The 25958-nt window shown below is 40.8% G+C and overlaps 1 protein-coding gene across 2 annotated transcripts in view; it reads left to right on the forward strand.

The window, feature by feature from the left end:
- LOC106092660 (myosin-I heavy chain) overlaps positions 1 to 25958 on the forward strand; it is a 306781-nt gene that overhangs the window by 265554 nt on the left and 15269 nt on the right. For both annotated transcript variants that reach the window (XM_059362006.1, XM_059362007.1), the window contains one exon: positions 13438 to 13641. In XM_059362006.1, the coding sequence (XP_059217989.1) occupies positions 13438 to 13641 (204 nt within the window). The remainder of the gene's footprint in view (positions 1 to 13437; positions 13642 to 25958) is intronic.

The following is a 25958-nucleotide window of genomic DNA, read 5'->3' on the forward strand; positions in this document are numbered from 1 at the left end:
CTTGTGATATGCACCTTAAACGCAATGAATTCGATCCGTTTTTAGAACGAATCATAACTGGAGATTAAAAATGGATTATTTACAACAACTTTAGTCGAAAACGATCATGGTCCAAGCATGGTGAACCAGCTCAAACCACTTCAAAGGCTGATATCCACCAAAAGAAGGTTATGCTGTCTGTTTGGTGGGATTGGAAGGGTGTGGTATATTTTGAGCTGCTTCCAAGGAACCAAACGATTAATTCGGATGTTTACTGTCAACAATTGGACAAATTGAATACAGCCATCAAGGAGAAGCGACCAGAATTGGTCAATCGTAAAGGTGTCATATTCCACCAGGACAACGCTAGACCGCACACATCTTTGGTCACTCGCCAAAAACTGAGTGAGTTTGGCTGGGAACTTTTGATGCATCCACCATATAGCCCTGACCTTGCACCTGCACCATCAGACTACCATTTATTTCGATCTTTGTAAATTTTATCTATGTTCTTTTACGGTTTTGAAATCTTTTTGGGGGCGACACAATGGAAATAAGTTCCCTGAGCGAAGCTAACAGCGATTGAGGTTGTTAGATGCTTGCCTAAGTTTCAGAACAATAACAGAAGAAAGCACAAAAATCAATTTAAAAAATATTTATTTTGAAGTCTATATTTTGGTAAAGCGAATTCAAAAATTCATCGACTTATCAAGTTTTATCAGTTGGGTTGAGGCGGCCAACTTATAAATACGCCTTGGATTGGAGAAAGGCGTATTTATCAGGTGGCCGCATCAACCCAGCTGAGAGAATTTGATATGTCAACTATTTTTTGAATTAACCGTACGTACCGTTATGTTTTTTAAATTTAGGGTACGCAACCTCATTCCTATACGTTTCACTCAGGGAAATTAGTTCTATTGTGTCGCCCCCGAAAGATTCAAAAAGGTAGAAGAACACTGATAAAATGTACGTCAATACAATGCCAGATATTAAAATGAAGAAGATAAGGAGCCAACACGCACGACAAAACCGTCAGAAAGTCTGGAGAAGCTCCCTCCAATATGCAATTGAAAGCTATAGTAGTCAAGAATTGCGAAAGGACTTTTGCATGAAGATAATTTAGACATGAAAATAAAATCTGTGCAGTCATAATCCTGCACCTACTCTTGCAATTTCAAGGCAGCCTCACAATAGGTGCTCAACCGTCTACGACTCCTCCTCATTCCCACAAATCAAGCTTAAGTCCACCATGTGAAAAGCGCAAGGTCAAAGTCCTGACATTGCAATTTTCAGGCTTTTCAGGATATTCAATAGTGAGAGCGGCAGCTCCATCACATCTAGGAGAGGTCCCCCGAACTTACCAAGTTCCCTAGTATTTTGGCAGCATACTATATGCACTCTGAACGGCCCCACACCATGATGACAACGTCATCCTCCAAACTTTAACTGTCCTTTTCAAATTATCTGAAAAAAGCCAAAAAGGGGTACACAACCCTTCCTTGTGGTGATTGAGCTCTAATCACAATCCTCCTATTTGAGCCATTAGTTAACATTCACTTGGTAGATATGAACGGCTACAATGACCGTATGAAAACTATTTAAACCTGTCATCTAGGTGGTTTTGTGGGTTGTTGTCGTTGTAGCCACATTATCATGTGATGGTAGCGATCCTCGTCAGGCTCCTGTAGGTGAGCAAGCTCGTTCCGGGCCAAAGTACTGATCGACGCGGGAACAGGTTGGCCATTGGTTATTTGAAGTCGCCAATAACCTGCTTTGTCATATCGAGCATCGTAGGCACTCAGTATTTGTGCAAGAGTCGGTGCCGCCCGGCCTCTCACTGAGGCTCTCCCCTCGATACCGCTAATTGTCCGCGACTGACGTTGCAGCTACTTCGTTTGAAGCATTCCACTATCCGCAACCTGTGGACGCGCCCGGTAGCTCGCAGCCTAAGCTTCTCGTGGCAGCAATGAACACCAAACAGATCGGACGTCAATGTTCCAGCGACTTTTGTGGTTAAAACCTCTGGAGCTAATTGGTATTTTGAATATTTTTAAATATGTGTTTTCTTGACATTCAAAAATTAATAAACTTCTTTCTTCTTGCTCTTATTGGTCGAAACAAATTTGACGAAATTTTTAAATGTCAGGGCGAATCAAACAAATTCACAAAATAGATGCTTTGTTGTAACAATTTGCCGATGCGGCCACCTTATTAAATACTTGGTTTGGAGTGTCAAGCAAGAAAAACAAATTTAAAAATTTTCAGAATCCCTAACGGTTCCAGAGGCTTTACCCACAAAACCACAAAGATGACAGGTTTAAATAGTTTTCACTAGGTTATTGTAGCGGTAAAATAGCTACCAAGTGAATGCCTTTAACCTTCCACTGTAGACCAGGGAAGTTCTGGTTCAATTTCAATTGGGCTGGGACTGATTCCAACTTTATACACACATCACATGTGTCAAATGCATCACTCTTTGGTGTGGTGGACACGAGGTTTCCTCCTGAATTGAGTTCATACGATATTGATGGGCAGGATAATTAGCGTTCCAATAGCGAAGTATTTAAATACGATTTTTGTGCGACTAGAGCTCAATCACCACAATGACGGTTTTTGTGTCCCTTTTTGGGGCTCTTGGATATTTGTGGGATTGTCAGGTCATTTGAAAAGGGGTTAACGTTTGTTGACTACGTTCAGAGTCCATATGGTATGCTGCCATGATTAGCCAATGGGGTTGACGTTAACCCCCGAAAGATAAAGTTGGTGCTATTCATCAACATGAGGTAACTTGGTGTGTTCAGTGGACCTCTCCTAGGGTGAAGCTACCGCTCTCAATACTGAAAGAGGTCCTGAAAAGAAATTGCAATTGCAGGACTTTGACGTCATGCTGGGCTGCACACGGCGGACTTATGCGTTATAGACGGTTGAATACCTAATATGGCACTACCTGCAATTATGGGGTAGGAACGGAGTTATGGCTAAACGAAGACCTTTTTTCTAGTCTAAATAAGTCCTTTCGCCATTCTTCACTTCAAAAGGGGCTTGAAATGTTAGACTGGAGGGAACTTCTACAGCCTGCCTGGCCCCTATTATTGTCATGAATTTCGGCTCCTTATCTTCTTCATTCTAATGTCTGGCATTGTATTGCCGTAAATTTTGTCTGTGTTCTTCAGCACTTATTGAATCTTTTTCGGAGTCGACACAATGAATGTAAGTACCATGAGTGAAGCTGATAGCGTTTGAGGTTGTTAGACGCGTACCATTATATAACCTAAGTTTAAGAACCATAACAGCAGCAAACACAGAAATCAATTTATAAAATATTTATTTTGAAGTTTATATTTTTATAAAGCGAATTCAAAAATGAATTGACATATCAAGTTCCATGCGGCCACCTTATTAAATACGACTTGATTCTTTGCCTACACTACATTTCTACCCGAGAAGTCATTTTAGAATCTTGTTTATTAGGGTGATTATTTTTTTTTAAATAATTTCCAGTTGAATGAATAAATGAACGTTTCTAGTAAACACTAAAATAGTACTTATTTATATTTATAAAATAATACTTATAAAATATAAAAAAGTCACGCACAAACCACTTATGAAAGTTATTAAATCATTTTGTGCGCAAAGTTTTTTTCGAATCACCATATGCAAGATTTTATCTAATCTTAAAAACTCATCAACATATGATACAGGATATGAGGTTGTAAAAAGTCACCACCCTAATGTATATATGTATATTCTTAATCGTCATGGCATTTTAAAGTGATCTAGCCATATCCATCCGCTTGTCGAAATCACGCACACTTTGGATCGGTAGAGCTAGCTAGATGTACAAATATTTATTATTGATGTTTGTAGATTGGCTGCGATCATAAATGGTTCAAATCGGTTTGTGTTTAGATGTAGATTCCATATAAACTGATCGCCGAATTTGACTTCCAGGGTCCTTGGATTACCCATTTCTTATTCGATATGACTGAAATTTAGCACTTAGCGTTTTGTAATAATTTCCAACCAAAGAACTGCATAAGAAACAAAATTTTTCACTCAAAAGCCATTTATGCCAAAGTAATGGTACAATGCAAATTTGCCGATGAACATTAAGAGCAGGGGCAAACTGGTGTAGTCTACAGAGAGAGCAAAAATATTCAATTTTTTTCACCGTGCCAAATCTACGTTGTACACTGCCGCCTCACTTTAAACCAGGTGCTATCATTTGGAACATTTTTGATACTTTTTAAACATCGAAAATACCACAATACCCCACGAGTCATTTGCTACTTTTTCGACAATAACCTTATTTTATTATATGTATACGAAAACTCAAGAAAGCAGAGTTTTATTTCTATGATTGACATCGGCGTAACCAATCGTAAAATTGCAAATATGCCCATGAAAATTCCATTAAGGAACAGTGGGAATACTCTCATATCAATGAGTGCTGTCCAATACAAGTTTCGATTGGCTTGGTGTAGAGCGACATCACTTTAGCGTTCAGCGTCAAAGGCGAATATACTAACCTCTGATCTACGGTGTCCCTATTTGTGTTAGCGAAAATCCATCTCGCATTGCTCAAGTATTTCCTAAATATCTTTTAAGATAATAACCTAGGTATTCCATCAGAGGATAGATTATTTAACTCCAGAGATGAAGATGTTACTTGCAGTAACGGAATAAGCCAATCACAAACTTTTGTATAAGCGCGATTATGAACTTTCGGCGAACCTTATACTGACTCCAAATTAAGAGTTGCTTTGGTCCTCTGTGAGCCATACTCAGCATATTCATCGAAATCGAACAAATGAGATTTTTGTGAGTACAAAAAGCTAAATAAGAAATTGTCCAATGTGGCGGCTTTTTCGAATTGTAAAAAATACTTGGAACATGCGTTGAAGGGGTTGATATAACTCGTTATTATATAGAAATCAGACGTTTAATGCGTCCCCAAAAAGTAAAATCTAGAGTTCGATCTAAGTCTCTAAGTCGAAGTATGGACCTATGGGAACCATATTTGAAAAAGGTTTAAAAGGGGCCATGTATCTCATTACTCCTAATTTAAAAACAAGAGGTAAAATTAGGGGATCGGTCTATATGGTAGCGAGCTATCTTAAGGTATAGTCCAAGGTCAGACTCGGCAACAACAAGGAGGTCCTGTATCAATGAGCTAAGAATTTAAATCATATTGCACTCATAGGCATGAGAAAAGTATCCCCGGTGCTTTTTAAAGGAATTTTCGTGGTCAATGTACATGTATATTATACACGCGCGCACTGAACTGATCTCAGTTCTTTTTTGATGTATTCCCCATTGTTTTGGCTCCAAAAAGAGCCTTTTTACCTTCAAAATACTTCAGTATAATTTCGTGGATAGTTCGGCTTGAGGTCATTATAATCAAAAAGGTCAGCAATACACAATTTAAAATACTTCAAAATATCACTCATAACGACACACATTAGCCCTTAAAATTAATAAATAATATGCAAAAATTGGATTAAAATTCAAAATTGGTACGAATGTACCAAGGATGAGGTCTGAAGTTTCAAGCAACAATGACACTTCTTCGTGATGCAAAGCTAACAAGAACATAGATGATATCCATCACTCTACCTGTTTAATTTCTATCTTTAAAATGGCATTCCTATAATACGAGTATGTTAGTTAATGGTGACAAAAACAAATGCAGTTCTCAGGGAATAGCACCTTTTTTTTAAAAATAATTATCAAAGAAAATATATTGATAATATCTGGAACTGATTGTCACATTGGAGACCACCGTAGTGCAGAGGTTAGTATGACCCTGAACCCCTGATGTTGTAAGTCTGTAAATACGAAATGCTAAAGTTTACAATAATTGTTCTATAGCTATCGGCCACTTAACGGTTCATTTGTAAATTTTCGTGAATACGGCTGTAACCATTTTCAACTGTGCAATCACAAATAATCGGTTAATCTGATAAAGATTATTCGAGTGTACTGTATTTTTAATTTTTTCCTTTTTTATACCCACCACCGAAGGATGGGGGTATATTCATTTTGTCATTCCGTTTGCAACACATCGAAATATCTCCATTTCCGAACCTTTAAGGTATATATATATTCTTGATCGTTGTAAAAATCTACGACGATCTAGCCTTGTCCGTCCGTATGACTATTGAAATCACGCTACAGTCTTTAAAAATCGAGATATTGAGCTGAAACGTTGGAGAGATTCTTGTTTCGTCCATAGGCAGGTTAATTCAAAGATAGGCTATATCGGACTAATTCTTGATATAGCCCCTATATAGACCGATTCGCCGATTTGTGGTCTTAGGCCCATAAAAGCCACATTTATTATCCGATTTTGATGAAATTTGGGACAGTGAGTTGCGTTAGGCCACTCGACATCCTGCTTCAATTTGGGCCCGATTGGTCCAGATTTGGATGCAGCTGCCATATATACCGATCTCTCGATATAAGGTCTTGGGCCCATAAAAGGCGCATTTATTGTCTGATTTTACCTAAATTTGGAACAGTGAGTTGTGTTAGACCCAGATCGGTTCAGATTTGAATATAGCTACCATATAGAACGATCTCTCAATTTAAAGTCTTGGCCCATAAAAGGCGCATTTATAATCCGATTTCGCTGAAATTTAACACAATGACTTATGTTAGGCTCAGATCGGACTATCTTTGGATATAGCTACCAAAAATACCAATATTTTGTTGTACAAAATTGAACAGTGACTTGTATTTATTAGACCACTTAATGTCCGTGCCGACTTTGGTCCATGTTTTGATTTTCTTCTAAAAGAGAATCAAAGCGCGAGTTTTTGTTTCAAAGGCTTTAATGCAAAATAGGTACAGAAATTTCAGAATAACTAGTGTATACTACAATAAATAAAAAAGAGTTGCTAAATTTGAAAATTTTTTTTGCCTCTTTCCTAACAAATCTCAACATTTTCAAAACAAAATAAATTTTTTTTATATTTTTGAACTTCAATCTATGTTTGTTTTTATTTCTACAAACGATCCCCCATCAGACTAGGTAAGCACATATCAGTACCCACTGGAATACTAGGAATCAAATAACCTAGGATAAAACAATGCCCTAAATTTCCCATGAACATTCCATTAAGAAACATGGGATACTTCTCTCATATCAATAAGTGCAACCCGATTAGGTTCGGTTAGGTTAGGCTATGTTGAAAAGAGGGTGCAGATACTAATCTGCCCCATGCCACTATATTGTATATAGTCATACACCTAAGCCAGTAATCGGCTTGTTGTGCGCTCTGAAAACTAAAAACTAACCTCGGAAAAGAAAATCTAAGTTAGGAATTCCATGTTACTTACAAAATCTTTAAATGTTTTCCTTGCCACGCCCCTAAATTGGTTCATGTCTGGTATTGTGTTCCCACCTATGTGCTGGTATCTGTAGGCGAGAAAGCCGGGTATTGACAAAGGAAATGCTCAAACGTCTCATCATCTTCCCCACTTGCCCTACATAAGCTATCACTTGCCATGCCGATTTCACATAAGTGAGCTCGTAGTCCTATATGTCCCGCTATGATACCAATAGCTATACTGACCTCCTTCTTGCTTCCTTTCAGTAATAGCCTCGGCTTCTCACGATCTGGATCCCCCATAGGATTTTCGCTGTCCTACCGACCGTTTTACTGTTCCACTGGTTTGCATGCGTATTTATCGCCCACGTCATTAACTCGGACTGCGTCGACGCGAAAGGCTTCGGGTTAACCAAGTTTATTGACGGCAGTCCTCTTGCCTTCACCACCAAATCGTCCGCCGTTTCATTTCCCCTTACTCCGTTATGGCCAAGCACCCAAACGATGTGGATTTTGCCATCCTCAGAGAAGCCGTTAATCTCCTTCTTACGCTGCAAGACTTTTCGTGATCTTACCCTTATGGCAATTTAACTGTCCCTAAAGATGTTCACACTCGACGACCTCGCGTTAGCACCACACCACCTCATGCATTCCGTGATCGCCCGTATCTCCGCTTGTAGGACCGTATTATGGTAAGGCAGCCTAAAACAGATCTCAGTCCCTGGGTTCTCAATGTAGACCCCAAGCCCTCACTGTCCTCTAGCTTTGATCGATTCGTTTAACATAATGTTCCAGGTGGCAATTCTAGGGTTCCATTAGTCCAAGAGTATGCCGCAGGCAGCAGTGCCACGCACTCGACGTCAAGGTTCATCTCAGGTATCCGATCAGAAACCTCTCCACTTCCTTGAAGGTTTCCTATCGTCGCCTCGATTATATGGCGATTTTATGAGCTGCTCCCATCCTCAATTCATTCTCCCATCGCCTTTAGTGTCGTAGCCACAGTGGCTGTCTCACACTTAATCTCGGATATCTTGAATAGTCTCCTGTGCCCTAGTGGGCGTAGTCCTCATCGCTCCATCTATGTCAAGACAACATGTTCTCTGAACTTGTTGTATGGTCCTAACGTTGCACTTTTTCTCCATAGAATTCCACCAAGCTACTGAGGCGTTAGTAAGTATTGGTTTAATCACGCTCCTGCTGAGCCAGCGGTGTATCCTCGGATTCAGACCCCATTTCTAGCCTACGGCCTGTCTACATAGTTTCCAACATCTGTGAGCCTTCTCAGTTCACTCCTGAAGGTGACACTTCCAATTTAGTTTCGTGCCCAAGATCACACCTAAGTATTTGACCTTGTCAGATATCGAAATCCTCTCGTTTTGGAAACGTGTTGTGTTGAATTGGCCCACCTTCGTCTTCTTCGTGAACAGGTATGTTTCAGTCTTCTCTGGGTTAACATTGATACCTCTGGGTCTAGCCCGGCCCCTCTGCATATCTAGTTTGTATCTTTACCCGGCAGAGTATCATATCATCGTCTGTATAGCAGACGGGTTCAAATATTTCTCCTCAGTTAGCATCCGTAATAGGTCATTTATGGTGGTCTCCCATAGGAGTGGCGATAAAATGCCCCCCTGTGGCGTGCCTTGTTCCACTTTTTCCCTTTGTATATGCCATGGGACACACAATTTATCCACCTGTTCCTTAGCATGTTGTTTATCCAGTCTCTAAGGACCGGGTCGACCCAGTACTGGTCTAAGGGTTGGATCAGTGTTTCGGTCCGCACTCTCGCTGTCAATGCATACCGCCAGTGTGTACATTTTGGCATCGAAGGATTCTTCTATTTTATGCACTACCTCGTGCATGGCAGTCTCCACCAACCTTCCCTTGACATAGACATGCTGTTTGTATTTGAGGAGTTTGCTGGATGTCCTACTCTTTATCATGGTATCTAACGTTCCATGGTTTTGAGTAGAAAGGACGTAAGGCTTATTGGTCTGTAGGCCTTTGGTGTCGCATAACTTGCCTTGCCGGGCTTGGTGATAAATACCTTACCTGCCGCCAGGATTTCGTAGTGTATGCAAGTTGTAGGCACGCTGTGAAAATATTGGCCAGGTGGGGCTCTAGATAGCCCGCCTCCTTCTGTAGTAACGCCGAAAATATTGCATCAAGCCTGGGCGACTTAAATGATTTGAAGCTCCTCAAGGAATCCTTCACCATACATGGGTTTTTGAGAGAAACTTTTTTATCTTGGCAGCGTCCTTAACTCTATCGATCTGTTCGCAAAAAAGCTTGTTTTGCTATCCTCACCAGCTGTTGCAGCTCCGACGTGCGTGGCGGTGTCGGAGTGTCGAAAGGCAGATAAAGTGATCCTAAGTAGGCTCCACCGTCTCCCACTTCTCTACGACCAAACCTTGGTTTTGCTTGCCCAAGAATCCCAACATGCGATCCGTCGCAAATTTATTGCCCGATCCCGACCGTCGCCTTGTGAGCTGTGGATTGTCCATCTTTCTCAAAAGGTCGAGCTTTGCGCCCTCCTAGGTTGCGTCGATACCTCTGATGAGCTGTTTGACGGTATCAATATATTCCGCCGACCCTCTACAAAGATCCACACATGTCCGAAAATGCGCTCTTTAACCAGATCCTCCACTTGGGACCTATGATCTGGTGGAATCCTACCGGATACACAGCCGATACTGATGACTGCATAAGTGAAGTCATTACAAAATTACAAAAGAAATCGAAAATAGCTTTTCTATGGCTTTCCTTTTCCATTTGCAAATAAAACCTCCGATCAATGAGCTTGTCTCGAAAGTGTAACAAAGAAAAGTTGTAAACTTTAATAATCTTCGCCATAACAGGCACAAAAACTTAAAAATGAAAAAATTCGACAGAGCCCAGCCGAGATACGAACCTGGATACACGGAGCAACAGCGAGAACCGTTGCCGTTGTCTAGCGTTCGAAACCATCAATACAACTTCCAAAAGGTGCACAAAATCAAGTGTACCACGGAAGTAGTGTAATTGTCCCATCAAAAAAGTCTGTCATTACACAAAAACCCATGCATTGGGAAAAAGCACAGCTAATAGACTGGAAGGCCACCGTTGCGCAGAGCTTAGCATGTCTGCCTATAACGCTGAACCCCTAGGTTCGAATTCTGGCGAGACCATCAGAAAAAATTTTCAGCGGTGGTTTTCCCCTCCTAATGCTGGCAACATTTGTGAGGTACTATGCCATGTAAAACTTCTCTCCAAAGAGGTGTCGGAATGACGGCACTCCGTTCCGACTTGGCTATAAAAAGGAGGCCCCTTAACATTGAGCTTAAACTCGAATCGGACTGCACTCATTTATATGTGAGAGGTTTTCCCTCTTTGCAATTTGCAATAGATATTATTTGTGATAGAATTTATTTTTGATTTTTTTAATTGCAATTCATTTTTCGCACATTTCTATATAACACTCTAGCTGACCCGGGCCTGCTCCGCTGCGCCGTCTTTAACTTTATATGGATCAAAAGTTTCCTTGGAATATTTATTGTCGACAATTAAAGATCTTTTAGTGAAATACCATGCAAACCTGACTAACACTTTAACAATATAAATGCCTTTATCTGAATCCCACATGATCTTTATTGCTCTTCTCTCAAATACCATTTATTTAAACCCTATATTGCCATTGGCTGAAGAGGAGTTTACAGGTTGAGGCGTCCCCCAAACACATGGCCCCAAAATAGGTTATCAAATTCGTTTTCTAATCTCGCCACATATATCGAAAATATTTTCCCTTTGGGGGTGTTTTGGGAAAGGGGTGATGACCTAAATACATGGTCCTACATATGGATATCAAATTCGTTTTCTACTCCCAAATACCTTTCTTTGAGCCCCATATTGCGATGGCCACTAAAAAATTGCTGTTTGTGGGGTATTTTGGGAAAGGGGTAGACGCCCAGAAAATTGGTCCCGAAAAAGGGTATCAATTCTTGCTCTACACCCCAATTCCCTACATGAAGCTCCACATTGACATATTGCCATTGCCCTCAAAATTGGATATCAAATTGGTTTTCTAATCTCATTTAAACTCCTTATTGCAAAAGTCAGCAAATATGTCCGGTTTGGGATATTGACCCTAAAAACTATGAATATTTAGTCCCACTCTCTTTAAGACCCAAATTGTTTTGGTGAGCCAATAGTCCTATTTGGGGGTTATTATGGTGGTGGGACGTCCGCTAGACAGTTGGCCCCTAATGTTGATATCAGATACGTGGTCTACTCCCACATACCTTTAATTTGAGCCCCATATTTCCATAGTCGGCAAACATGACCGGCTTGGGGGGTGTTTTGTTTTGGGGCGGCCACTCAGTGAGTTGTCCTCGAAAATATATATCGGATTCGTGTTCCTCTTTAAAAACCCTTTTAGTTGAAAGGGGTGTACCCCCAGAAACGTGGTTCCACATTTGGATATCAGATTCGTATTCTACTCGCAAATACCTTTCATTTGAAATACATATTGCCATGGTCGGTAAATATATCCGATTTTGGGGTGTTATCGGGCTTGTGGTGGTCCCCTTAGCACTTGGTCCGACAATTTGATATCAGATACGTTTTCTTATCCTAAATACCTTTCATTTGAGTCCAATATTGTCTTGATTGGTCTAAATATATGTTTGGTAGGTTTTAGGGTGGGCAGCCCCCTAGGTACCCCATCCGAAATTTGGATACCAAATTTTTATTTTTGGGGTCATATGTGAGAGCACACAAAATTTCGCTTAAACCGCACCTACCATCTCCGAGATCTGGCGTTTCTGAAAATTAGAGTAAGGGGGAGGGTCCGCCCCCCCCTTCAGATATCAAAAAATGCACCATCTATGAAAATTTCAAGAAATTCGTTTCAGCGTTTCTGAGTCTATAAGGAACACACAAACATACAAACAAACAAACACAAATTGATTTTTATATATAAGATAGATTGAATGGCGGAGAGGGATCGTAACATGCCCTTTCCCAAACATTAAGCATTTTTTAACCAAGGTAACTTTCTACCTGAATGTAATTAATTGGTTACTGAATTTTGTTTCGGATTACCCACTGACTTACCCGGTAATGTGACTTTTTGTTGGGTAGCAAATATAATCCCAAATCCGTATTTGGTACGGGTGTCGAGGATCACACGGAAGCCTCTGTTAAAAAATTCATTCTATTAAAATCGGGAGATCGATCTATAAGGGGACTTTATCAATGTATGGGCGTCCCGGTAGCCGAGTTGGGATCGTGCTTAAATTACCAGTGCGGGGGTGATGGGTTCGATTCCCACTAGAGACTTTGGTCTGGCGCTACTATGGTATCACAATGAACTAAAATTGTCTAAGATAGTCTGAGCAAAGACTGCCACTCTGATCTAACCTTATCTATATCAATATATAGTCCGATAGAGTTCATCCTCAATCTACGTATGGATAAAACAAAGATTTGCATCAAGTTTCAGCTTCATAGCTTAATATTTTAAGACTAGGTTGATCAGAACAGACGGATGGTCGTCGGATAGACTTTTGCCCAAGAATGTATATACATACTATTGGGTTGCCCAAAAAGTAATTGAGGATTTTTCATATAGTCGGCGTTGACAAATTTTTTCACAGCTTGTGACTCTGTAATTGCATTCTTTCTTCTGTCAGTTATTAGCTGTTACTTTTAGCTTGCTTTAGAAAAAAAGTGTAAAAAAAGTATATTTGATTAAAGTGCATTAAAATGCATTTACTTTCTTTTAAAAAATCCGCAATTACTTTTTGGGGAACCCAATATATAGAGTTGGAAATGGATAGTTCGATGTAAAGCAAACCGGATGAGAAAATGAATATACCCACATCCTTAAGAGGTGAGAAGATATACAATGTAAGACCTTTTACAGCTTCGAAAACTCTTACACGAGAAGGTGTGTCTATTTCAGTACTATAAAAAGAATTATATTGAAAACTCTAATACTTTATAAACTGTATTTTGTGTCGCCTATGTGTAAACAAAAGCGTAAAATTCCATGTACTTACGCTGATATAAGAAAAGATGAATTTTAGTTTCCAGTAACATTTGAACATATGAAAATCACAGATTTAGTAACGGCAACTTTTTTATATTTCAGCAATCGTTTACTTCAAATTGGCCGCGAATGCTTTGGCTTGCTGTTGATCAAATTGGAATACATTTGCTGGAACACAGATCTCGTAATATACTTTGTACACATGATTACTCAACAATAATTTCGTATTCGCCAAATTTAAACTCGCTCATGGTTTTTACAGGAACAGAACGAAAACAATCTAAAATTGTTTTAAGCACATCTCAGGTATATATATATATATATATATATATTTCAATACAATTAGTAAAATTTTTGTTATTCGTTTTATTCATTTCTAGCATTATTTGCACAATACGCACACTGAAAAAAAGTTGGCCAAAAATTTAAGATTTTTTCTTTTTTGTAGGATTTTACCAATGACAACTAGCCAAATTACCAAAACTTTAAAATAAATATGCCATCTTTAAATTTAATTTCCTATTTACCAACGAACATGACAATCCGTTTCAAATTTTAATCGCTGATTGTTTCTTATATTTAATATACATTATAACATTGTGCATTTGTTTGCAACGCTAAGAAGCAGAAAAACTAGATCCATTAATAAGTATACCGATCGGATTAAAATCACTTGTTGATTCGATTTTACTATGTCTGTCTGTCTGTCCATGCATTCTGGTAATCAAGGTTCATGTCGCATTTGTTGTCCCATTGTCATAAAATTGTCCAAAAGATACTTTTTGGTCCAAGGACGCACGCTGATAATTTGGAACAAAATCGGTTCAGATGTAGATATAGCTCCCATATATATTCTTCATCCGATGTAGACTTTTAAGACACAATTTTGGCCCGATCTTACAAAATTTGCATGTTTCATTTGACGTCCAAGTATGTGTGTCAAAATCGGTCAACCTTTCAACCGATATGGCCTTTTAAGGCTGTAGAAACCACAATTTGTGTCCTATCTTAACAAAATATTGTGTTAGGTGTTTTATTGGACGTCCTAGTATGTCTGCATATATATCTTTCATCCGTTGTGACCTTTAAGGCTGTAATGGCCAATAGGTATGCAAAATAAAAGTCTGACAAGATTTCGACGTAGGTTTTATGTATGAAAAGTAGTTGGAAAATTGGCTATCATTAAATTTTGCTAATCTTTGGCTCAAATCTTTAATTAAGAACAAAATGTTTTTGAGTACAGTAATACCTACATCACATACGAATGTACTAATTTTATAGAAACTGTGAAACATTTTCAACCAAATTTGTTTCTTTTTGGTGTAAAATTGACTTTGTTTGTGGTAGAACTTTGAAGAACTTCGCACATGGCCAAGGCAGATTTAAAGAGGTGATCTCACGCGAACAGCTGTTAACAGCAGGCCTGGTATGACGGTATAAATATGACAGACTTTTGTTTGTGTTCTCCTTGTTATTATCTTCTCTCTCACATCTTCTTTGTGTGTGTTAGCGAAACGCCGATCAGCTTGACTACAAGATGGCCAAATGATTTGTGGTTGTTGTATAAATGAGACCACCTTTAATAGTTTCGCCATGATATAACTGGCTCCGTAACTCCAAAATTAAAAAAGATGAAACCAAAAACATTTTGGTTGCAGCAAAAGATTCTTTGTTTAGGCTGCAACAATGTTGGCTTTTTGTGTTTTTTAAGAGCTTGTTGTGCGCTCTAAAAACTAAAAAGTAACCTCAACAACAAAATTTTAAGTTAGTAATTCTGTGCTACTTACAAAATCCTTAATTGTTTTCAATGCCACTCCCTTAAGTTGGTTCATGTCTGATATTGTGTCTCCACCTAAGAACCGGTATCTGTTGGACACAAAAGCCGGGCAATGACAAAAGAAATGCTCCAACGTCTCATCATCTTCCCCGCATGCCCTACACATGCTATCACTTGCCGCACCGATTTTACATAAGTGAGCTTGTAGTCCTATGTGTTCCGCTATGATACCAATAGCTATACTGACGTGCTTCTTAGTTCCTTTCAGTAATAGCCTCGTCCTCCCACGATCCGGATCACCCCATAAGATTTTCGCCGTCCTACCGACTGTTTCGCTGTTCTAGCTTCTACCCTATTATCTACCCTTTATCGACGGCAGATCTCTGGCCTTCACTGCAAAATCGTCTGCGCTCTCATTCCCCCCCCGTTATGGCCCTGCACCCAAACGATACGGATTGTGTCAACCTCAGAGAAGGCGTTATTATCCTTTTTACACTGCAAGACTGTTCGTGACCTTACCGTCCTGATTGTTATTGACCTTATGGCAATTTTGCTGTCGGTAAAGACGTTCACACTCGTCGTCCTCGCGTTAGCACCACACCGCCCCACGCATTCCGTGATCGCCCGGATTTCCGCCTGCAGGACCGTATTATGGTCAGGCCCACTCTGTCCACTAGCTTTGATCCATCCGTGTAACATGGTCTTCTAGATGACAATACTAGGGTTCCGCCTGTCCAAGACTGCACCGATGGCAGCAGTGCTTGGCACTCGACTTCAAGGTTCATCTCAGGTATCCCATCGGAAACCGCTTCCCTTCCTTCCAGGTTTTCTATCGTCGCCTTGATTATGCGGCGATTTTATGAGCTGCTTCCATCCTCACTCCATTTTCCCATCGCCTTAAGTCATAGCCCCTGTGGCAACCTCACATTTAATCTGTATGTCAATGTCGGATATCTAGAATGGTTTGAAGTGCCCTAGTGGGCGTGGTCCTCATCGCTCCGCCTATGCCAAAACAACATGTGCTCTGAACTTGTTGCATTATCCTAACGTTGCACTTTTTCTCTATAGCAGTCCACCAAAGTACTGTGGTGTAAGTAAGTATTGGTCTAATCACGCTTCTGTAGAGCCAGTGGACTATCCTCGGATACAGACCCCATTTTGAGCCTAAGTCCCGTCTACATAGTGCTCAACATCTGTGAGCCTTCTGAGTACCCTCCTGAATGTGACACTTCCTATTAAGTTTGCTATCCAAGATCACTCCTAAGTATTTGACCTTGTCAGATATCGAAATCGTTTTTTTGAGGAAACGTGGTGCGTCAAATTAGCCCAGCTTCGTTTTCCTCGTGAACAGGCATATTTCCAACTTCTCTGGGTTAACATTGAGACCCCTTAGTCTAGCCCAGTCATATGCAAGATCCTTTCGACCCTTCTGCATAGCTGGTTCGGATCCTTACCCATAAGAAGTAATATTACATCGCATATCAGACGGGTTCAAATTCCTCCTCAGCCAGCATCCGTGATAGGTCATATAGAGTGGTTGTGTGTTGTACGCTGATGCGGCAGTCCTTGCCGATGAAGGAATACATCGGATCAGTCCGATACGTACAACCGGCTGCCAATGGATTGATTTATGGTGGTCACCCATAGGAGTGGCGATAAAATGCCCTCCTGTGGCGTGCCCTGTGCCACTTTCTCCCTTATATTTATGTCATAGCACCCGCAATTTATCCACATGTTGCTAAGCATGTTGTTTATCCAGTCTGTAAGAACTCAGTCTACCCGGTACTGGTCTAAGTATTGGATGAATGTGTCGGTCCGCACATTATTAAACGCCTCCTCGATTTCAATGCAATCCGCCAATGGGTACGTCTTGGCATCGAAGAACTCTTCTATTTTATGCACAATCTTATGCAGGGCAGTCTCCATCGACATTTCCTTGACATAGGCATGCTGTTTGTATCCAAGCAGTTCGCTGGATGTTCTACTCTTTACCTGTCAGGCTTTCGGAGTATATGCAATTCCTAGGCACGCTGTGAAAATATTGGCCAGATGGGTCGTCAGATAGTCGGCCTCCTTTTGTAGTAACGCCGGAAATATTCCATTAGGTCAGGGTGACTTAAATGGTTTGAAGCTCCCCAAGGCTTCCTTCACCATAAATTCCGTTGTGATAAACTTTGATCAACTTCATTACTCCAAGATTCCGGTGTCTACGTGAATCCCGTCGTATCCTATGGAAAATGCTTTTTCATCAAAAGCCTCATCATGTCCTCCCTTGTTTCTGCTCTCACTCCCATGTCGTCTACTAACGTTTCAGTTTGGACATGGGTTTTTAAGAGAAACTTCTTCATCTTGGCGGCGTTATTAAAGCTATCGAACTATTCGCATAAAATCATCCAGGACGTTTGCCGCTCTGGTAATCTTATTGTATTCTTGAGCCGTGTTTAACACACATCCCAATAAACTACCGCTTTTTTTCGACGTGCTCTGTTATATAGTTCCCCGAAAGGGACAACTATCTTCAAAATACCCCATTAGTGCAGTCGTAATTCTCTTGACAATGTCGTCAATGTCTTCTATGCCCAAGTCTTTTTCAGAGTGGTCTTCCGAATTTTGCCCAGTGGGTTTTCAACCTATTGCGGAAGCTTACCGAATTTGGTGCTGGTTGTGTAATTATAAACCTTATGTAGCCATTGTCTGAGATGGAATGCTCCTTGGAGACCCTCCAACCCGGAACCTCAATGATTAGAAGATTTTCGGAAGGTATTGTCACATCTAAAACCTCCTCCCTAATCCTATTTGCAAAGGTAGCGGTGTTACCACTATTAAGTGTTATTAGGTCGATAGTATTCAAGAATTCTGATAGGGCTTGACTCTGCTTATTAATGTTGGTACTACCCTACGAAATGTGGTGAGAGTACGCATCGCACCCTATTATATACTGCATCATTTCCTTTCGGCTTTGCCTTTTTCACTAGCCGTTGCAGCTCCGACGTGGGAGGCGGTGTCGGAGTGCCAAAAGGCTGATAAAGTAGTTCCAGGTATAGTTAGGTTTAAGTGGCAGCCATCAGACGCACTTACACGTTTTCGACTATTGTGATACCACAGGAATAGAAGAAGGAAGATGCCTTCTAAATCCTACAATTGAACCATCCAGATCCTCTAAATCAGGCAAGTTCTCATAAAAAGGAGAACCTAAAGTGGAACTCCTTCTGACTGCCAGTGCGGGACACACACATAGCAGATGTTCTATAGTCTCTTCTTTCTCATAGCTCTACAAAAGTCGTTGCTGGCAACCTTCAGTCTATCAGCATGTTTTCCGATCAGACAGTGACCTGTCATGACAGACACAACGACTGAGATGTCCATTCCAGCTAGCGACAGTAAAGCGGTAGACCCCTTAAAGTCTAGGCAAGGTCACATAATTTTGGAATACCACAACCCCCCTTTGTGACCAGCCATCATCCGTTGCCCTTCGGGCCTGATCCTGAAGGCTTAGTGTACATGTCGCTATAGGCATACCCACAGATACAGAAATACGTTCTCCGGTGATTGAATGGCTTTCAGAGAAGATATTTATGCCAGTTGTCGTTATGACATTATATATTAAGCCATTCCACCACTTATTTAATCTCAAGGACATCCGCTTGATACACACTACAATGGTCGGATAACCATTTCGATATGACCTGTCCAGGTTCTTCAGAATACAGCCCAAGGCCTACCTGGTCGTCTAATTTGGAACCATCCGTATAGAATTGTATGCAACTCCTATTATCAAGGATATTGTAGTTCCAATGGGTTCTTTTAGGAATAGTGGTACAGAACATTTTATCAAAAACGGCTCAGACAATGTGTAAATCACACTGCATACTGTGTGTAGCCACCACATGACCAAAGAGAAACCTCCCACGCAGGATTTGTTCTGAGCCTTTCCCAGCGCACCCGTATATTTTCTTAACTCAGCCTTGTAGACATCCAAATCGTGTGGTACCCTTGTGATCCACCATGGTGGTCGCTATTTGCCCCTTGGCTTGGCACTAGGACTTGATACATATTACGTTATGTCCTCCGCAGCTTCTATTTTCTTTTCTGGTTTAGAAGGGATAGTCGTGCAGAATTGTGCCGAAATTTATTTATCGCAACTAATAATTTATTCGATAACCAGTTCACCCCTTTCGTTGATATACGAACTACCCATATCAGGTGATGTGCATTAGCATCACTTCCTACAACTAGGCTCATTTTCCCTGCAGAACCGGCTTCAACAAGCAACTTAAGACTTGAAGGCGTCATCTCTGAATCGTTGTCATATATAGGGAAGCCAACTAGTTATGTGACTTATTAACTTTAAGGCCGGCTACCACTGAATCTTCAGTGACTAGCGACAGAAGAAGAAAAACATTTAGACAACTCTTGCAATAATACAGGCTTTGTGACATTCATTTCCAGTACCCTACAATAGTTTAAATTCAGGAATTTCTAGTCCACGAATCAGCTTCGTACACACACATGGTTCCTGGACAAGAGCCACATCAAATCCTCCTGCCATCAGAAGGACCTTTAGTGCCGCCAAAGCGGCCCTAAAATGGTGGAGATTTATCTGCAGAAACCCGACCATAGTCAGAATACAGAATTTCCATCACTGTTGCATTAGCCACATATTCTGTGTCCGCCTGGAATTCCTCAAGATTCGTTCGATCTTGTCATGGTGAGTTTCCTTACGCATCTAGGGGCAGTTGAGATATCTTTGGAAACACTCTTCCTCAGGACACTGGACACTTGCTGGACGATTTTTCCATAGATGTTTCACTAGCTGCTGCTGTGGAAGTACCTTTTGAATTCCTTGTTTCCCCGCTGGCGTACAATCCAACCATATAACACAGCCACACAGGGCTTGTAGGGTCCGGTCACGGCGTCTTCTCCTACCGTTTCGATCGTTGCAGGGGGATTTTCAATCCTGCAATCTGCTTGACTTTAGAGATGTGGTCGATAGTTCTACAGACAATTGTTCAGCAACAACTGCTGAGTCGTCTTTGATTCCCCAACCCCACCACTTCTATAGACCTTCAGTTTCAACTTGTTGAATCCGTAGGAAACAACTCTTTAAGACTTTTGAGGTCTGCGAGATAGCCGGAATACTGCATATCTCCGGTCACCATCAGCCTCATCCAATTTACCAATCGTTCAGTCAGTGGTTGAAAGATTTGGATTCCAGTCCCTTAGTCTCCCAAGTATGGACTCAGGATATTGATCGAGAAGGAATATCTTCCTTCTAATACAGTGCTGCGCCTGGCCAGGTCCCGCCAAACTCTCTTAGAGCGCAAAGATGAATTTCAATTGAGCGTTGACCCCCACTCACTCCGAGTGACCACAGCCTTTTGGCTGACTGCGGTCCCGATTCTAAATCTAGACGTGTAACGTTTGAGGTCGCCAGTGCAGCGAATCTCCGAGCATAATTAAGGAAGGAATTAAGGAAGAAGTTGTAGGATAGTTCGCTCCAAGCCTCTCAATAATCCTGAGAGCGATGCGCCTTTTATTATTGTTCCAACCTCATAAAAAGCGTATTGATTTGCCGAAGAAGACCGATAGCCTGCGATAATTAAATAGGTTCGGCCTTGTCCTTCAGAGTCGAACGGGGTGTGTTCGTCAAAAGCCTCTGCTGATCAGACATCTGTCAGCTAGCGGAGCCTGGCGTAGCCGCTCCAACAGCAGAGGGCTCTGTAGCAGACAACATGCTACCGCTTGATATCACCACCCAGCAGCTGCGGTCTTTTGAGTCCTTTGTACGCCTACTCCTGGGCTCTAGATCTGCCGCTCCACTGGAAACAGACACAGATAATTAACCGGCTAATGGGTAACACTATCTTTGAGTAACTTAAAAATTTCTCCGAAAATAACTACCTATTACGAGTTACAGAAAATTTTTGCGGAGCGAAATAAAAATACGTCCGCTACACTCAAAGGTTCAAACAAGATTTGGTGCCAGGTATGCTCCACCGTCTTCCTATCTCATCACTGTTTGTTCCGACGTTGACAACTCTGGGGAAAATATAACTCAAATGTGTATAACGCAGATCCTCGGCCGATTACCCGTGTTAGCATAGAATAATGATATGGTTCAGAGCAGAAACATCGTTCCGAGTAGTCCATGGCTCCTGAATTGGGCAATATGAATCTTGCCTTTACTGATTTTATCCATCAGAGCGTGTGTAGCTGTTTATCTGGATGTTCTCAATCATTGGTCCTCCAGCAAATGGTTTTTTTTTTTTTTTGAGTAGGTGATGGTCTTATCGTCCGCCCCTGTTCCTTAGTCTGCATTGAGTTTCGCGTCAGTGCACTGCCTGATGTTTCAATATTAGGATCAATTCCTGTCCTAAGTAAATGGGCTTCTTGAGAGTAGGTGATGGTTGTATCGTCGGCTTCCTGTTCGTTAGGAGATTCCTGCCACTGCACTGTCCGATGTTTCAATATCAGGATCTCGCATATCCTAATCTTCTGAATCTAGAGGAAGTCGGTTATTGTTCCATCGTTGGGCTGTTTTGAGTCTCTAGCCCCTGCATGTTTTAATATTAGGATCTTTGCTTACCCTAGTCTTCCCATTATTGGGACAGTAGGTGATGATTGAGACTTGAGACACGGAGACTTGATCAGACCCTACCAGAGAGTGGAAATACTTCCGACGAGCTTTTTGACGGTATCAACACATTCTGCTGATGCAAAGTGCGGCGTAAAGATCTCCCCTCTATACTCGCAACTCCTCATTTGTCTGGGTGGATCCTCTTCAATGTTCCACACATGTTCAAAAACCAGATGCTTTACTTGGGACCGATAAGTCATCTCATCTCTGTTGTGCTTCCCTGCCACTCTGACGTAAGAGGGCGGCTCCTTAACTTTCTCAGCGACCATCTTCCCCTTCTGTGATGGCTGTGTAGTTCTTTTGGAAGTCACAGTCCTCCATGAAGACTCAGTGGCGGTACGCGATACCTTCGATCCTGTTCCAACTTTGTGTCCCTCCGCAGGACACTTTCTGGAGTCTTCATTGCGGGAGAGCTGGTTTGGTCTTCCCAGAGTACTTGAAAGCGGGGAGCTCTTTTTCAGCGTTTTAGCAGTGTTATGCTCTTCGGAAGATCTGGTTATCTTTCCAGGTTGAAGGGTTAAACAAAATTTACTGAGAAGACCAATTCAAAATTTAAGGTTTAATATTATTTTAACCAAAAATTCCTCCCCAAAAAATCGTCAATTTTCGATTCGAATGCATCGAATAAATACATGCATGTATTCCATTGCATTTAGATAGTCCAAAATAGTGTGCAGAGGTTGAAATTTCTTCATCACGTAAATGTCAACAAGATAATGATCCGAAGGCCACCCTAGCGTAAAGGTTACCATGTCCGCCTATGAAGCTAAAAGGATTCAAATTCTGGCGAGGACGTTATAAAAATTGTCAGCTGTGGTTATCCCCTCCTAATAGTGGCACATTTTTGGGGTACTTTGCCATGTAAAACCTTCTCAAAACTTACCAAAGAAGTTTCGCCCGACGCGCCGTTCGAGCTCGTCTATAGAAAGGATGCCCCTTATCGTTGAGCTTAAACTTGAATCGGACAGCACTCATTGATATGTAAGAAGTTTGTCCCTGTTCCTTAATGAAATGTTCATGGGCAAATTTGCAATGACCCGAAGTACGCTAGCCTTTAGCAATAATATGGTTTCGAGGAAATAAAACAACCTAATAGAATGACCTCCGTTGTAAAAAATTCGTAAATGATATGAAAAATGGAATGGCTCCAGCTAAACCCAATAATAATAATAATAAGCACCAGGGGATTTATAAAGTCGAGTTTGTAGCACATATTACTGGAAAATTTCTAAATGGATTTTAATGAAATTGGCATCAATCGAAAGATATTAACCTGTTGTCGAAGGTGAATCGTTAACTTATTCGCCTTCGACAGTTTAATAAAAAAATATTGAGGTAAAAAAAAAACAATATTAAAGTAGGTTCCATACCCTTGCGACAAACAGGCGCGAAGTAGTTTAGAATGCAGTTAACTTGTATATCGATCGTTTTCGTCAAATTTGACAGTCTAGTTCGACTTACAAAAAATGTAAACGACAACCATAATATCATTTTGCAAAAATTTCGACATTTGACTACGCCATCGCTAACTAGAATAAGGGGGATTTTCCTAGAGATATGCAGAATATATTAAAAAAAAAACAATGTTCCAATTTTCGTTTGTTTCTCTTTCAAGACAAGCTCAAGATCGGAGATGTTTTTTTTATTTTTTTTTTTGCAATGGAAAAGGAATGCCAGAGATCACCATACACACCAACCACTATAGGACGCGTTTCGTTATTTGGTTAGAATTACTCATCGGCCATATTAGGTCTTACGGTTTCAAGGCTTCAAAGGCCGTACGTTGGTATGTGGTCTTATATCATATTAGCTCAACCGGGCCCGCCCCTCTGCGCCTTCTTTTATAATATATAGAACAAAATTATCCTTTAAATATTTATTTTCGACGATTAAAGAGATTTTAGAAAAATACCATGCCTTTATATGAATCCCATATGATCTTTATTGGATGTTGGATGTATTCCATTATTAAAGGACTTTATATATATATATATATGTCCTAAATTTACAATTGGAGTATATTAAATATATTACAATAAAATATGGTCAACTGTGAACATAGGGCATCAGCAAGCTCTCTCCATCGAACTCTATCGTTGGCAAAAGCCTTGGCTTGATTCCACGATATATGGGTTGATTCCAACTCTCTTTTGCATGTGTTTTTCGGGCGTCCCCTCCTTCGCTGTCCTTGTCGATTCCAGTCTAGGACATTTCTCGTTAAATCATCACGCGGTCGGCATAGGATATGAACCAACCAAGTCCATTTTCTCTTCCGGACTTCTACATCAACAGGGGAAGTGTTTGTTCTTATTTGCAATTCTTCATTTGAAATACGGTTTGGCCAGAAAATTCGATGTATTTGTCGTAGGCAGTGATTTATGAAAACTTGGACTTTACGGGTAGTTACTTGTGTCAAGGTCCCTATAATAAAATAAATTTCATACTACTTTTGAAGATCCCGACTTTTGTATTATGTGGACTTTATAAGAACCCGATATTCTCATGGGGATTTCGGGAGCGAGAATGGCCCAGGGTGATGGTTGGTGGGTTTAAGGAGTTGTATGGATCCCCAGAAAAGTGGTCCTGAATGTGGGTATCAATTTCCAGCTCTACTACCAAATACCTTTCATTTGAGCCCAAATTTATTTCCGATTTAGGGGTGTTTTGGTGGGGTGGGGTGTTCCCCAAACACTAAGCCCTAAAAAACTATCAGCATCGTGCTCTACTCTCAAATACCATTTATTTAATTGCAATCCCATGGCAGCCGGTAGCACGTGCCGGATTGACCCAATGGAGTCCTTCATCGGCAAGGGATGCCGCCTCGGTTTGTGACACACTGCTACAACAACAACCTTTCATTTAAACCCCATAATGACATTGATTTAAGGGGAGTTTATATCCGTCGTGCTCCACTCTCTTTGAGCTCCAAATTGTCATGGTGAGCAAAATGTCTTATTTGAGGATTGTTATGGGGTTGGGACGCCCCGTAGGCAGTTGCTCCAGAATGTTAATATCAGATTCGGTCTCTACTTCCAAATATCTTTCATTTGAGCCCTGTGTGTGTTTTGGTCCTCTATGGGGGTATTTTCGTGGAGGGCGGCCCCCCAAACCATTGGTCCCAAATAAGGATATAAGATTCGTATTCTTCTCTCGAATGCATTGTATTTGAGCCCCATATTGTCATAGTCGATATATATTTGTCCGATTTAAGAGTGATTTGGGGTCTAGGGTGGGGCCCCCCTAGGCACCCATCCGAAATTTGGATACCAAATTTTAGATTTTAGATTATAGAATAGATTTTTATAGATTACTCGAATAGGGCACACACAATTTCACTTAAATCGCAACACCCATCTTCGAGACCTGCCGTTTCTAAAAACTGGGGTAAGGGGGATAGTCCGCCCCCTTCTGATATCAAAAATTTTAGTTCCCTATTTTCATCACGAATAATTTTGCGTCATCTGTGAAAATTTCAGGAAATCGGTTCAGCCATTTTTGAGTCCATACGGAACAGAAAAAAAAACAAACAAACAAACACAAATTGATATTTATTCCCTACACCGTAGGACGGGGTATACTTATTTCGTCATTCTGTTTGTAACTCCTCGAAATATTCGTCTAAGACCCCATAAAGTATATATATTCTTCATGATATTTTAAGTCGATCCAGCAAGGTCCGTCCGTCTGTCTGTCGAAAGTACGCTTACTTACGAAGAAGTAAAGCTAGCTGCTTGAAATTTAGCACAAATAGCCCTTATTAGTGTTGATCAGTTGGAATTGTAAATGTGCCATATCGGTTCATGTTTTGATATAGCTGCCATACAAACCGATGTTGGATCTTGATTACTTGAGCCTGTAGAGGGCAAAATACTTATCTGATTTGGCTGAAATTTTGCATGACGTATTTTGTTATGACTTCAAATAACTATGCTAAGTATGGATGAAATCGGTTAATAACCAGATGTAGCTGTCATATAAACCAATGTGGGGTCTTGACTTCTTGAGCCTCTAGAGGGCACAACTCTTATCCAATTTGGCTGAAATTTGGCATGACGTGTTTCGTTATGACTTCCAACAACTGTGCTAAGTATAGTTCAAATCAGTCTGTAACCTGACATAGCTGCCATATAAACCGATCTTGAATCTTGACTTCTTGAGCCACTAAGGGCGCAATTCTTATCCGATTTGGCTGAAATTTAGCATGACGTG

The sequence above is a fragment of the Stomoxys calcitrans genome, chromosome 2 (genome assembly GCF_963082655.1).
Source record: "Stomoxys calcitrans chromosome 2, idStoCalc2.1, whole genome shotgun sequence".
NCBI classification, from domain to species: domain Eukaryota; kingdom Metazoa; phylum Arthropoda; class Insecta; order Diptera; family Muscidae; genus Stomoxys; species Stomoxys calcitrans.